General features: G+C 45.6%; 1 protein-coding gene across 3 annotated transcripts in view; it reads left to right on the forward strand.

Moving 5' to 3' along the window:
- The window catches only part of LOC147015593 (dual oxidase 1-like), a 187,301-nt gene that overhangs the window by 61,872 nt on the left and 112,358 nt on the right, over positions 1 to 13,071 (forward strand). For all 3 annotated transcript variants that reach the window (XM_085850495.1, XM_085850493.1, XM_085850494.1), the window contains exons 11-12: positions 2,274 to 2,437; positions 2,703 to 2,875. In XM_085850495.1, coding sequence (XP_085706621.1) covers positions 2,274 to 2,437; positions 2,703 to 2,875 — 337 coding nt within the window. The remainder of the gene's footprint in view (positions 1 to 2,273; positions 2,438 to 2,702; positions 2,876 to 13,071) is intronic.

The raw sequence follows: 13,071 nt of genomic DNA on the forward strand, positions 1-13,071 counted from the left end.
AAGTTTCATCCAAATCTGTCCACTACTTTTTGAGATATTGTGCTATATATTAGTTTAGCCCTTTCTCTCAATGATGAAGAATAACTTTAAAAATTATCGTAGCCGGATCCGGATCTTCACCAAAATCTAATCAGTTCATCCTTGTCACACACCCAATCTGTCTACAAAATTTCATCCAGATCCGTCCACAACTTTTTGAGATATCGTGCACACAAACAGACAGAAAGGGATGAAAACATAACCTCCTTCACCTTTGAAGGCGAAGGTAATTATCGGATCTTCGGTGGTGGAGTACGCCACTTCTGGGGGAATTAACCCGTTTGCGGATGGGTTGTTCGCCAGTAACACACAAATTGGATTGTTTGGAACAGACTCACAGGCAATCAATTCAGGCTACTTCGTTGTTCAATACTGTTGCAACAACTGGCAAAGTGGGAATATTGAAGATTTCCAATGTGCAGGAACCTACACTTGAGGATAATGTCATTAAGTCAAGCCTTTGAATCTCATCAGTTTAACTTGTCAGTATAGGATGACGTTTCAAGGATATATGATTTCAATGATAACACAAATTAATGTTTTCCAGGTTGCTGAAGGAGCTATCCACATGTTGCCCGGAAATGTTGGGAATTATTTCCCCTAAAGGCCCAGTCACACCTTGACGTTTTCGCAAGCTTATGCCGATTTTTGGAAAATTTGTCTAAAACGCTGCTACACGTCGAATACGTTTTGGGTAAGTTTTGATAACATTGAGAGCACGCTGAAAAACACTGCCATACGTCGTTGTACGCTGGCTTTAAACGTTGTACTTTTCGGTTGTCCTCAAATTTTCCATGCTTGAAATTTTCAGACTTATGCCAGCATATGACTCACACGTTCCGCATAACGCTGGCCATGAGTTGTAGGCACGTCACGCGATTGTTGACACACGTCGACACACGTCGACACGCGTTAATTGTGAGTTACTCATAAGTCGAAGCACGTCGAGGTAATGTTTAGCATACCCGAAACTTATTTCTAACCTATGAGTAACGTGTTGTACGCACGTTACGCGATCGGTGACACACATCAACACACGTTACTTGTAAGGTGCTCATAAGTCGAAACACATCAAGGTAATGATGAGCGTCGGTGTTCCAGACTCCCTGTTTTTTTTGTTTTTTTTTTTCTTCCTTCCTTCGGTATGATGGTGATTTTGACACTTCGATTTCTAGTGCGGTTATAATATAATATAATTAATAGGCTGCCGCTCAACGATTTAAATCATAACCGCACTGTACACTGAACACCGTCATACCGAAGAAAAAAGAAAAAACCGGCAGGCTGGAACACTGACGCTAACCATTACCTTGACGTGTTTCGACTTATGAGCACCTTACAAGTAACATGTGTCGATGTGTGTCAACGATCGCATATCGTGCGTGCAACTTATTCCCATCGCATGCGGAGCGTGTATCATACGCAAGTACGTCGTAAAATTTTCAACATGTTCAAAATTACAAGACGACCTCCATTTAATACGACGTATTATTACGTACTTTAGCATTCTATTCGCGCATACCAAACTTACCCATACCGTATTCGACGTGCGCCTGCATTTTAGACGCATTTTTCAGAGGTCGGCTTACGCTGGCAAGATCGCCAAGGTGTGACTGCGACGTTGACACTTCCATTTCTGCGGCGGTTATGATTTGAATCGTTGTGCGGCAGCCTTTTTATAACCTACGCCACGTCATTGTCGGCGATGCGTGCAGCGCGCTATGCATAAGTTAGACTATCGTTGGGCATAGGTTGTGAAGGCCGACAACAGGTTCAGCATTCATTGGTACAAGTTATCTATAACACAACGAAACGTTCTGTGTCCGTTACTAATACGTTATGCATAAGACCAAGTCGTTATGAATACGTCCGAATCTTTAAAAAAAACATCAAAAGTTCAACGTTAGCCAGCGTTTTACATACTTTTAATACGTTGCCATTGCTGGCTAAAACGTCAAGGTGTGACTGGGCCTTTACTCTTTTCCTCTCGTTTGCTTCATATATCTCACTTCCCTCGCATCCTTTTCCCCACTGAAAATCTCCTAATTTCCTTTTTCTTTTTTCACTCTTCCTCCATAGTTCATCTGCTCTTGCTTTTCATCCTTTTATTGTCTTTTATTTTGTTCAACTTAAACCTCGCCGCTTCCTCCTCCAATTTGCACATATAATACAGTATGTACATTGTCATGAATTTTGTGGTTACACGCATACTTCCTATCCTCTGCCCCATGCAGACAGCATGTATGGACCTCTCAAGTCAACACGAGTGGATCTAATGGCTGTTAACATCCAACGTGGCAGAGACCATGGTGTCCCAAGTTACAACAGTGTGCGTCGTGCTTTGAACCTGCAACCAGCTAGCAGCTGGACAGATATTCGGAACAACATTGATGGCCTAGTAAGTTTAGACCATTAGAGAAATATATCACATGCCATTCCTGATATTTTAACAGTGACGGAATGGCAAAGCCAGTTTTAAGCTTGAGGATACTCAGCGTGTGCAACATATTTATTACCAAAGGATTCCTTTCCTCAACGTCATGCCAGGAAGGATGTTTTTACAGCTCTCACTCATTATTTGATAACTATATCGTGACTATTGGTTAAGTTGGAGTGTATCACATCAGGTATGACATCGTTGATGTTATATGTGCCAATGACAGATCGTGAAACAGCTGGAGGAGTTGTACGGTGATGTCTCCAACTTGGAACTTTGGCCAGGAGGTTTGCTTGAGAGTGATGGAGAACCAGGAGTGCTCTTTTCTGCTATCATACAAGAACAGTTTCAGCGACTTCGTGATGGAGATCGGTTCTGGTTTGAAAACACGAATAATGGGTATTTACACAATCACTTATTTTCATTGCACCATTTTACATTGTCCTATACTTATTGCATTAGCGATGTATTTACAAATATAGTCCCTTTAAAAGTATTCACACCTCTTGACTTTTGTCACATTTTATTGTGTTACAGCCTGACTTTAATATGGATTGAATTGAATTTTTTTTGTCACTTATCGACACAAAATACCCCATACTACCCCATGATGACAAACTGAAAACATGTTTTTGGAAATTTTTACAAATTAATTAGAAATGAAAAGCTGAAATGTCTTGGGTCCATAACTATTCAACGCCCTGAGTCAATACTTTGTAGAAGTGCATTTAGCAGCAATTCCAGGTTCAAGTCTTCTTGGGACGTCTGAATCAGCTTTGCACATCTGGATTTGGGGATTTTCTCCCATTATTTCTTGCAGATTTTCTAAAAAGGTGTCAACTTGTTTGGGGAGTGTCGGTGAACAGCAATCTTCAAGTCTTTCGACAGTTATTCAATGGGATTCAAGTCTTGGCTTTGGTTGGGCAACTCAAGGACGATCACATTCCTGTTCTGAAGCCATTCCAGTGTTTGTTTGGCTGTATGCTTGCGGCCATTGTCCTGTTGGAACGTAAATCTTCACCGCAGTCAGTCTTTTGCACTCTGAAGGAGGTTCTCCTCTTGGATTTGCCGAAATTTGCCTCCATTCATTGTTCCCTCTATCCTTACAAGTCTCCCAGTCCCTGCTGCTGAAAGGAAAGTATCCCCAATAGCCTGATGCTGCCACCACCATGATTTACAGTAGGAATGTTGTGAGATGGGTAATAAGCTGTACTCGGTTTCCGCCAGATGTAGAGCTTTGATTTCAGGCCAAAGAGTTAAATTTTCGTTTTAGACCACAGACTCTTTTGCCTCATGCTCTCATTCTTTCACGTGCCTTTTTGCAAACTCCAGGCATGCTGTCATGTGTCCTTTTCTCAGGAACGGCTTCCATCTGGCCACTCTCCCATAAAGCTGAGATTTGTGAAGTGCTGCAGAGATTGTTATCTTTCTGGATTGTTCTTTCATCTCAGCCAAGGAACTCTAGTTCTGTCAGTGGTCATTGAGTTATTGGTCACCTCCCTGACCAAGGTCCTTCTTCCCCAGTTGCTCAGTTTGGTTGGACGGCCAGTGCTAGGAAGAGTCCAGGTAGTTCCATACACTTTCCATCTCTTAAAGATGGAGCTCACTGTGCTCTTGGGCACTTTCAACATTCTAGAAATTGTTTTATAACCTTCCCCAGATCTACACCTCCTCACAATTCTATCTTGTAGTTATATGGACAGTTCATTTGATTTCATGGAAGAGTTTCTGTTTTTGTTCTTCTTGTTCTTCTTGTTCTTCTTGTTCTTCTTGTTCTTCTTGTTCTTCTTGTTGTTCTTCTTGTTCTTCTTGTTGTTCTTCTTGTTCTTCTTCTTGTTCTTCTTGTTCTTGTTCTTGTTCTTCTTCTTGTTCTTGTTCTTGTTCTTCTTCTTCTTGTTCTTGTTCTTCTTGTTCTTCTTGTTCTTCTTGTTCTTCTTGTTCTTCTTGTTCTTCTTGTTCTTCTTGTTCTTCTTGTTCTTCTTGTTCTTCTTGTTCTTCTTGTTCTTCTTGTTCTTCTTGTTCTTCTTGTTCTTCTTGTTCTTGTTGTTGTTGTTGTTGTTCTTGTTCTTGTTGTTCTTGTTCTTCTTGTTCTTCTTGTTCTTGTTGTTCTTGTTCTTCTTGTTCTTCTTGTTCTTCTTGTTCTTGTTCTTCTTGTTCTTGTTCTCCTTGTTCTTGTTCTTCTTGTTCTTGTTCTTCTTGTTCTTCTTCTTGGTCTTTTTGCTCTTCGTGTTCTTGTTGTGGGTCTGCTTCTGCTTGTTCTTGTTTTTGTCCTTCTTGTTCTTGTTCTTGTTCTTGTTCTTCTTCTTCTTCTTCTTGTTCTTGTTCTTCTTCTTCTTCTTCTTGTTCTTCTTCTTCTTCTTCTTCTTGTTCTTGTTCTTGTTCTTCTTCTTCTTCTTCTTCTTGTTCTTGTTCTTGTTCTTGTTCTTGTTCTTGTTCTTGTTCTTGTTCTTCTTCTTGTTCTTCTTCTTCTTTTTCGCTGCCGGGGTAGCTATCATTTCTTGGAAGTGTGACAGTGTCGCTGATGCAGTGCCCCTCTACGAGTACACACTGGGACTCATTTCACCGACTTCGGAAGGATGACAGACTGAGTCAACCCCCTGGTGTATTAATTCAGCGGCCAATGGAGCTTGAACTCAGGACTTTTTGGATCCCAAGCCGCCACACAAACCACTGAGCCAACACCAGGCTTAGTTTCTGCTCTGATATTCACTGTCAACTGTGGGACCTTATATAGAACGGTGTGTTTCTTTCTAAATCATCTCTAATCAATGGAATTGATCACAGATGGACTCCAATAAAGTTGTAGAGACATCTCAGGGATGATCAAACGAAATGATCTCAGGGATTAGATGCGCCTGAGCACAATTTGGAGTGTCAGAGAAAAGGGGTTGAATAATTATTGACGGAAGATGTTTCAGCTTTTCATTTTTAATTCATTTGTAAAAGTTTCTAAAAACATTTTCACTTTGTCATTTTGGGATTATTTGTGTGCATCAATGCTGAAAAATTTAAATTTAATCCTTTTTAAATTCAGGCTGTAACACAACAAAATGTGAAAAAGTCCTGGTGTGGGAATAATTTATCGTGTGTGTGTGTGTGTGTGTGTGTGTGTGTGTGTGTGTGTGTGTGTGTGTGTGTGTGTGTGTGTGTGTGTGTGTGTGTGTGTGTGTGTGTGTGTGTCCTCCATAACTCCAAAACTCCTTGGAAGTGCCAGAGTGAAAATTGGATGCTTGGGTGAATTAAAACACCCCTTTTGAAGATAATTAACAGCCTCATTTATTATATCCTTGGTAACTATGCTGGGGTCTGAAGCTGCCATGTTTTTTTTTGGCCTGCTCAACAGTATCAAATACCTGTTCAACATAGCTACGAATCGCAAGGTACATTGCAATGCTTATAAACGCCCGGAGACGTCAGCGTTCGTTGCTTTATTGAATTTCCGCACATGCAATCACCACGAGTATCTCTTAAACTAAGGAGAATTCCAAAATATAAGCTCGAGAATCGAACTTACAAGCAGTTCTGACTCCGAGAAAAGTGCTCATTTGTCAAATTTGGACATATTTGTCATTTTGGGCATCTCTGGGAGGTGGGTGCGAAGGGAGCCATTTCGTATCTTCGGAGTGCTTAAGTCACTTGGCGAGTGCTCTAAAATATTCGTACCTCACTGAATACTGTATATCGATCAACAGGGGTCACTCGCCTGCGTTGGCCACGTTGTTTTGCGGTGCAACAGGCAGTGGCTGGCTGGCTGAAAATGTGAAATTTTATTTTCCATGACATTCCCCTTTTTCTATGTTATTCCATTATATGACCCCTCACTTCGACATTGATACATATAAAAAACACAAAAACAATAACACACATCCCACATCGACTGAGCTGCGTGATGGCGGGCGTGGTGGACCGAGCTCTTTGATGGTGCCTCACCTCCTGAAAATGTTGTGCAATTTCATTTAGATATATTTAACTTTTTGGGTGAGGTGTTTTCATTATATTTCCGTCACTCTACATTCATAATTTTTTTTTAAAACCCTCCATCGACCTCGTATTCGGAGTTCCTTCATGTTGGTTTGCACTGTGAAAAGCATTAGCTGACATTTTGTGTTCTCTTTGGAGTGTGAGATCTTCGATTTGAATTTTGTTAATTTTTCAATTGAATTGTATATTTAAAGAATTATATTTATAAGGTAAGCCTTTGTGTACTTTATCCGTGCAGAACTTCCGAAGAAACTTGGTACAGTCTGTGTTTGCCCTCACCCGGTGATTTAACAAGCTCAGCGGGAAACCAACACTGATGCTTTAATGGAGTTGGATACACCTGGAACATAGAACGTCAATAATTTATGCTCGGGTAACACTCCCTTTGGTAACACTACATACTCGGGTAACACTGGAGGTACAGTAGGGTTTAACTTCAAACATCAGCAGCGTACGAGTGATCGCGTTCTCTTTTGTTCTCGTGGCAACTCTTTTGTGGATAACGTCATAATTTGAATGAATTCATTTTATCTCATGAACTGCTGCATGCGCCGTCAAAACTGGCTCTGAAGTTAAAGTGATCCTATATGGTATGCAGCGACAGCCTGGCTTGCATGAGTGAAAACGGTTCCACGCCACATCCTTCTCAGTGAATCTTTCACTGACTGCGGACGCTTTTGCCAGCCAAGTCATTCAGAGCGAGTGGTTCGCGCTCCGTCACCCCGGCCGTGTGGTTCGCACTCCGTCACCCCGGCCGTGTGGTTCGCGCTCCGTCACCCCGGGCGAGTGCTTCGCGCTGCAGACCGTTTTTTGATTTTGATATTTGATTTTTGATATGTTTGATATGATGACTATCCCGGTGTGTGCCCCAGTTAGAATAGGTACACCGTATCCCTGCGTGTTGTAAGAGGCGACTGAAAGGGTTGGCGTCAGGAAGGGCATCCGGCCATAAAAAACATCGCCTCAAAAGGAAACCATGATGAGTGCAACTGATGGGCAGGGTACAGCCCGAAGTACCCCGTGGGGGTCCTCACCCCCTCTCTTTAAAACTCAAGGTGGGGAACCCGATCAAAGCAAGGGAGGATTTTTCCATTTATGATGACCAATCGTCTGATGCCCCATGTGGAGATCAGTTTCCGAGGTTTGGTACATGGAATGTAGGGACAATGACAGGGAGATCTGGAGAAGTGGTTGAAACATTGGTCAGAAGAAGAGTGGACATATGTCATGTGCAGAAGACACGATGGAAGGGAAGTGGTGTGAGAATGGTGAAGGGTAGGCAGGGGCAGAAGCACAAGTTTATGTGGCAAGGGTGCCCAGAAGGCATGCATGGTGTTGGTGTCATGTTTTCTGAGGAGTTTGCAGACAGTGTAGTGAGTGTGACTGGAGTGAGAGAAAGGTTGATGATTGTGAGAATCGTGATCGGAAAGCTCTTGGTGAACGTCATCTCGGGATATGCCCCGCAGGTCGGTCGAAGCAATGAAGTGAAGAACATGTTTTGGTGTGCGATGGAGAAGTTGATGGAAAATGTGAAAGATGATGAAATTGTTGTGGTCGGAGGAGACTTGAATGGATATGTGGGAAGGAGTCCAGACGGTTTTGAGGGAGTCCATGGGGGTTATGGATATTGTGTGAGAAATGGAGAAGGTGAAAGGATCTTGGAGTTTGCTGATGGAGCTGATTTGTTGCTCTGTAATACTCAATTCCAGAAAGCGGATAATAAGCTTATGACATACACGTCAGGTGGGTTGACGACAACCATTGACTACCTGATGGTGCGTCAGCGAGATAGGGGAAACCTCTGGGATACAAAGGTGATCCCAGGGGAGGAGACTGTTTCACAGCACCACCTGGTTGTCTGCGATATAAGGGTGAAAGGTGCGCGGATAATTCGGCGGGTGAAGTACCAACCGAGGATGAAGGTGTGGAGGTTGAAAGAGGCGACAGTGTAGGAAGCATTAAGAGAGAGGCTGAGTATGGTTGAAGATGATGTGGTTGAGCTTGAAAGTGGTTGGATGTCAATGAAAGATAGTCTATTGGGAGCCGTTGGTTAGGTATGTGGATGGACAAAAGGACCACCGAGGCACTCGGAAACATGGTGGTGGGGTGATGAAGTTGGAAAGACGATTGAAGAGAAGAGGAAGAAGTTCAAGGAATGGCAAAAGGCGAAGGGTACGGTGGAAGAAGAGGCAGCACATGAAAGTTATAAGGAAGCCAAGAAGGCTGCAAAGAAAGAGGTTGCAAAGGCGCAGGAGGCCATTGGAAAATGTTCAGAGAACGCTTGGATTCGGAGGAGGGTAAGAGAGCGGTATTAGGGATTGCAAAGCAGATAGCGAGAGAGAGATTTGATGTGACGGGGGTGAGTTTCTTGAAGGATGAAGTGGGACAAATTGTTGCGGACTCAGATGGAATTAAAGGAAGATGGAAGAGATATATGGAAAGGCTGTTGAATGTAGAAAATGAATGGGAAAGCAACATCGAGAGTAACCCGGTTTTAGGACCAGCAGAGAAGATAACTGACAAGGAAGTTGAGGAAGCTATAAGAGCAATGAAGAGTAGAAAAACACGAGGGCCGACGGGAGTTGTGGGAGATATGTTGAAGGCAGCGGGAAGTTGGGGTGTGAAGAGAATGACAGAGATCTGTAATCTGGTGATGAAAGAAGGCCGCATTCCAGTGGATTGGGAACTGAGTACCCTCGTCCCTCTGTACAAGGGGAAAGGTGACCCTCTGGACTGTGGCTCCTATAGAGCAATAAAGTTATTGGAGCATGGAATGAAGGTATTGGAAAGGGTGTTGGAGAAGAGGATAAGGAAGAAGGTAAAGATTGACGAAATGCAGTTTGGATTTATACCAGGAAGAGGAACGACAGATGCAATTTTTATTGTAAAGCAGTTGCAGGAGAAGTACATGGAGAAGAGGAAGAAGTTGTTTTTGGGGTTTGTCGATCTGGAGAAAGCATTTGATAGGGTTTCACGTGAAGTTATGACATGGGCATTGAGGAAGTTAGGAGTGGAGGAATGGTTGATCAGAGTAGTGATGGCAATGTACGAGAGAGAGCGCACAGCTGTAAGGACGAAGGATGGGAACAGTGGTGAGTTTGAAGTGAAGGTGGAAGTGCACCAGGGGTCGGTACTAATTCCACTTCTATTTGTAGTTGTGATGGAGGTGCTGGCTCGGTGGGTCAAGGAGGGTTTACCGTGGGAGCTGCTCCATGCTGATGATCTGGTGTTGATTGCAGAGAGTATGGATGGACTGAAGGAGAAGATGAACAAGTGGAAGGAATGCATGGAGGCAAAAGGTTTGAAGGTGAATATCGGAAAGACGAAGGTGATGGCAAGTGGTAAAGCATGTGGTAAAGCATGTGGTGAGGTGGAAAGGACTTGGAAGTGGCCGTGTGCTGTGTGCAGGAAGGGTGTTGGAGTGAACTCCATTCAGTGTACAATGTGTGCTGAATGGGTTCATCGAAAATGTAGTGGGGTGAGAGGGTCATTAACCAGTGTGGCAGCTACATTCAAGTGTAAGGTGTGCATAGAGGGATCTGCAGATGAAGGCATTGTTGAGTTGGATCTTGGAGATGGCGTGAAGCTGGAAGGTGTGAAAACTTTTTGCTATCTCGGAGACATGCTGAATGGAGAAGGTGGATCAGACTCTTCGACGGTTGCTGGAGTGAGATGTGCATGGAAGAAGTTTCGGGAACTGAGTGGCGTGTTGACGAAGAGGGGAGTGTCGTTGAAGCTGAAGGGAAAGGTATATGCTACATGTGTGAGGAGTACGATAATTTATGGGAGTGAGACATGGGTACTGAGCATGGAGCAGCAACAAAGGGTGGAAATGCGAATGGTTCGATGGATGTGTGGAGTATCGTTGACAGAGAGGAAGACAAATGATGACTTGCGGAAGATGATGGGAATAGAGAGTCTGTGATGGAGGTTGTGAAGAGAAACAGGTTGAGATGGTTGGGGTCATGTGCTGAGGAAGGATGAAAGTGACTGGGTGAGAGGAGTGTTGGAAATGAGTGTAGCGGAAGTAGAGGATGGGGAAGACCAAGAAAAACTTGGCTGAAGGAGGTGGAAGAAGAAATGTGGGCAAGGGGATTAAGAAGGGGAGATGCAGAAAATTGGGTAAAGTGGAAAAGATTGTCATGGGGCCCGCAAGGCTAACCCCCGCTTTAGCGGGGAAAATGGCCTTTAAATGCTTGTGTGTTGTGTGTGTGTGACGACGATAGGATGTCCAAGATTCGCATCCATTCAGAAGTGTTTATCTGACAACGGCGCTATACATGAATATTGGTGTCCAGTGAATGCCACGTTCATGCCAAATATCATTCTCTCAACCAATCAATGTGGGTGGGGGAATGGAAGACAGTATGAGGTGAGAGGAAGGGAAAGCAGACGTGCAGTGGAGCATTAATTACAATTCATACCGTTTCATCAAAATAATTCTGCAGGGAATAACAGTGAAGATTGAAACAAAATTAAGTCTGAAATCCATTTTCTACTGAACAAACCATAAAAACGGTCTAGAAACAAACTCCTGTCCGGACATGAACACTGGCCGGACACATCCAGAGACAAACCCTTCCCAAACATGTCCAGAGACAAACCCTGCCCAAACGTGTCCAGAGACAAACGCTGCCCAAACGTGTACAGAGACGAACCCTGCCCAAACGTGTCCAGAGACGAACCCTGCCCAAACGTGTCCAGAGACGAACCCTGCCCAAACGTGTCCAGAGACGAACCCTGCCCAAACGTGTCCAGAGACGAACCCTGCCCAAACGTGTCCAGAGACGAACCCTGCCCGAACGTGTCCAGAGACGAACCCTGCCCGAACGTGTCCAGAGACGAACCCTGCCCGAACGTGTCCAGAGACGAACCCTGCCCGAACGTGTCCAGAGACGAACCCTGCCCGAACGTGTCCAGAGACGAACCCTGCCCGAACGTGTCCAGAGACGAACCCTGCCCGAACGTGTCCAGAGACGAACCCTGCCCGAACGTGTCCAGAGACGAACCCTGCCCGAACGTGTCCAGAGACGAACCCTGCCCGAACGTGTCCAGAGACGAACCCTGCCCGAACGCTTCCAGAGACGAACCCTGCCCGAACGCTTCCAGAGACGAACCCTGCCCGAACGCGTCCAGAGACGAACCCTGCCCGAACGCGTCCAGAGACGAACCCTGCCCGAACGCGTCCAGAGACGAACCCTGCCCGAACGCGTCCAGAGACGAACCCTGCCCGAACGCGTCCAGAGACGAACCCTGCCCGAACGCGTCCAGAGACGAACCCTGCCCGAACGCGTCCAGAGACGAACCCTGCCCGAACGCGTCCAGAGACGAACCCTGCCCGAACGCGTCCAGAGACGAACCCTGCCCGAACGCGTCCAGAGACGAACCCTGCCCGAACGCGTCCAGAGACGAACCCTGCCCGAACGCGTCCAGAGACGAACCCTGCCCGAACGCGTCCAGAGACGAACCCTGCCCGAACGCGTCCAGAGACGAACCCTGCCCGAACGCGTCCAGAGACGAACCCTGCCCGAACGCGTCCAGAGACGAACCCTGCCCGAACGCGTCCAGAGACGAACCCTGCCCGAACGCGTCCAGAGACGAACCCTGCCCGAACGCGTCCAGAGACGAACCCTGCCCGAACGCGTCCAGAGACGAACCCTGCCCGAACGCGTCCAGAGACGAACCCTGCCCGAACGCGTCCAGAGACGAACCCTGCCCGAACGCGTCCAGAGACGAACCCTGCCCGAACGCGTCCAGAGACGAACCCTGCCCGAACGCGTCCAGAGACGAACCCTGCCCGAACGCGTCCAGAGACGAACCCTGCCCGAACGCGTCCAGAGACGAACCCTGCCCGAACGCGTCCAGAGACGAACCCTGCCCGAACGCGTCCAGAGACGAACCCTGCCCGAACGCGTCCAGAGACGAACCCTGCCCGAACGCGTCCAGAGACGAACCCTGCCCGAACGCGTCCAGAGACGAACCCTGCCCGAACGCGTCCAGAGACGAGCCCTTTGTCTACCATGTGACTGTTTACCAAATTTAAGTTGGCCATAGAAAAGGTTTTCGTGATTCTTTGGTCTTCCATTTGTGTGAGGTGTCCTGACCAGCGAAGCTGGGCTTGCATCAGAAAATACTCAATTCCTTGGATGCGACAGCGGTCTCGGGTTGAGGTGTTAGTTATTCTGTCTCGCTGGGTGATGCCAAGAATCTTACGAAGGCATCGCATTTGGAATTTATCAAAGTGTTTGTTATGATGACGATTGGATGTCCAAGATTCGCATCCATTCAGAAGTGTTGATCGGACAACGGCGCGATAGACATGAATCTTGGCGTCCAGGTGAATGCCATGTTCATGCCAAAGGCCATGCATCAATCTTTCAAAGGACACATGCTTTGCTTTCTTGATGTTACTTCATCATCACTCATTGCATTTTTGAAGAGGACACCTCTGAGGTAGCAGACCTTATCCACAACTTTGAGTGCCATGTCATCAATGGTAATGTATGGGACAGTATATGCACCTTCTGGTCTCGGCTGAAGCATAGCCTTGGTCTTTTTGAGGCTTATTGTAAGGCCATGAGTAGATTGTGCAAAGGAGTTGACAATAAATTGCA

The sequence above is a fragment of the Eptatretus burgeri genome, chromosome 12 (assembly GCF_056783735.1).
Source record: "Eptatretus burgeri isolate ZD-2024b chromosome 12, Ebu_testis_v1, whole genome shotgun sequence".
NCBI lineage: Eukaryota > Metazoa > Chordata > Myxini > Myxiniformes > Myxinidae > Eptatretus > Eptatretus burgeri.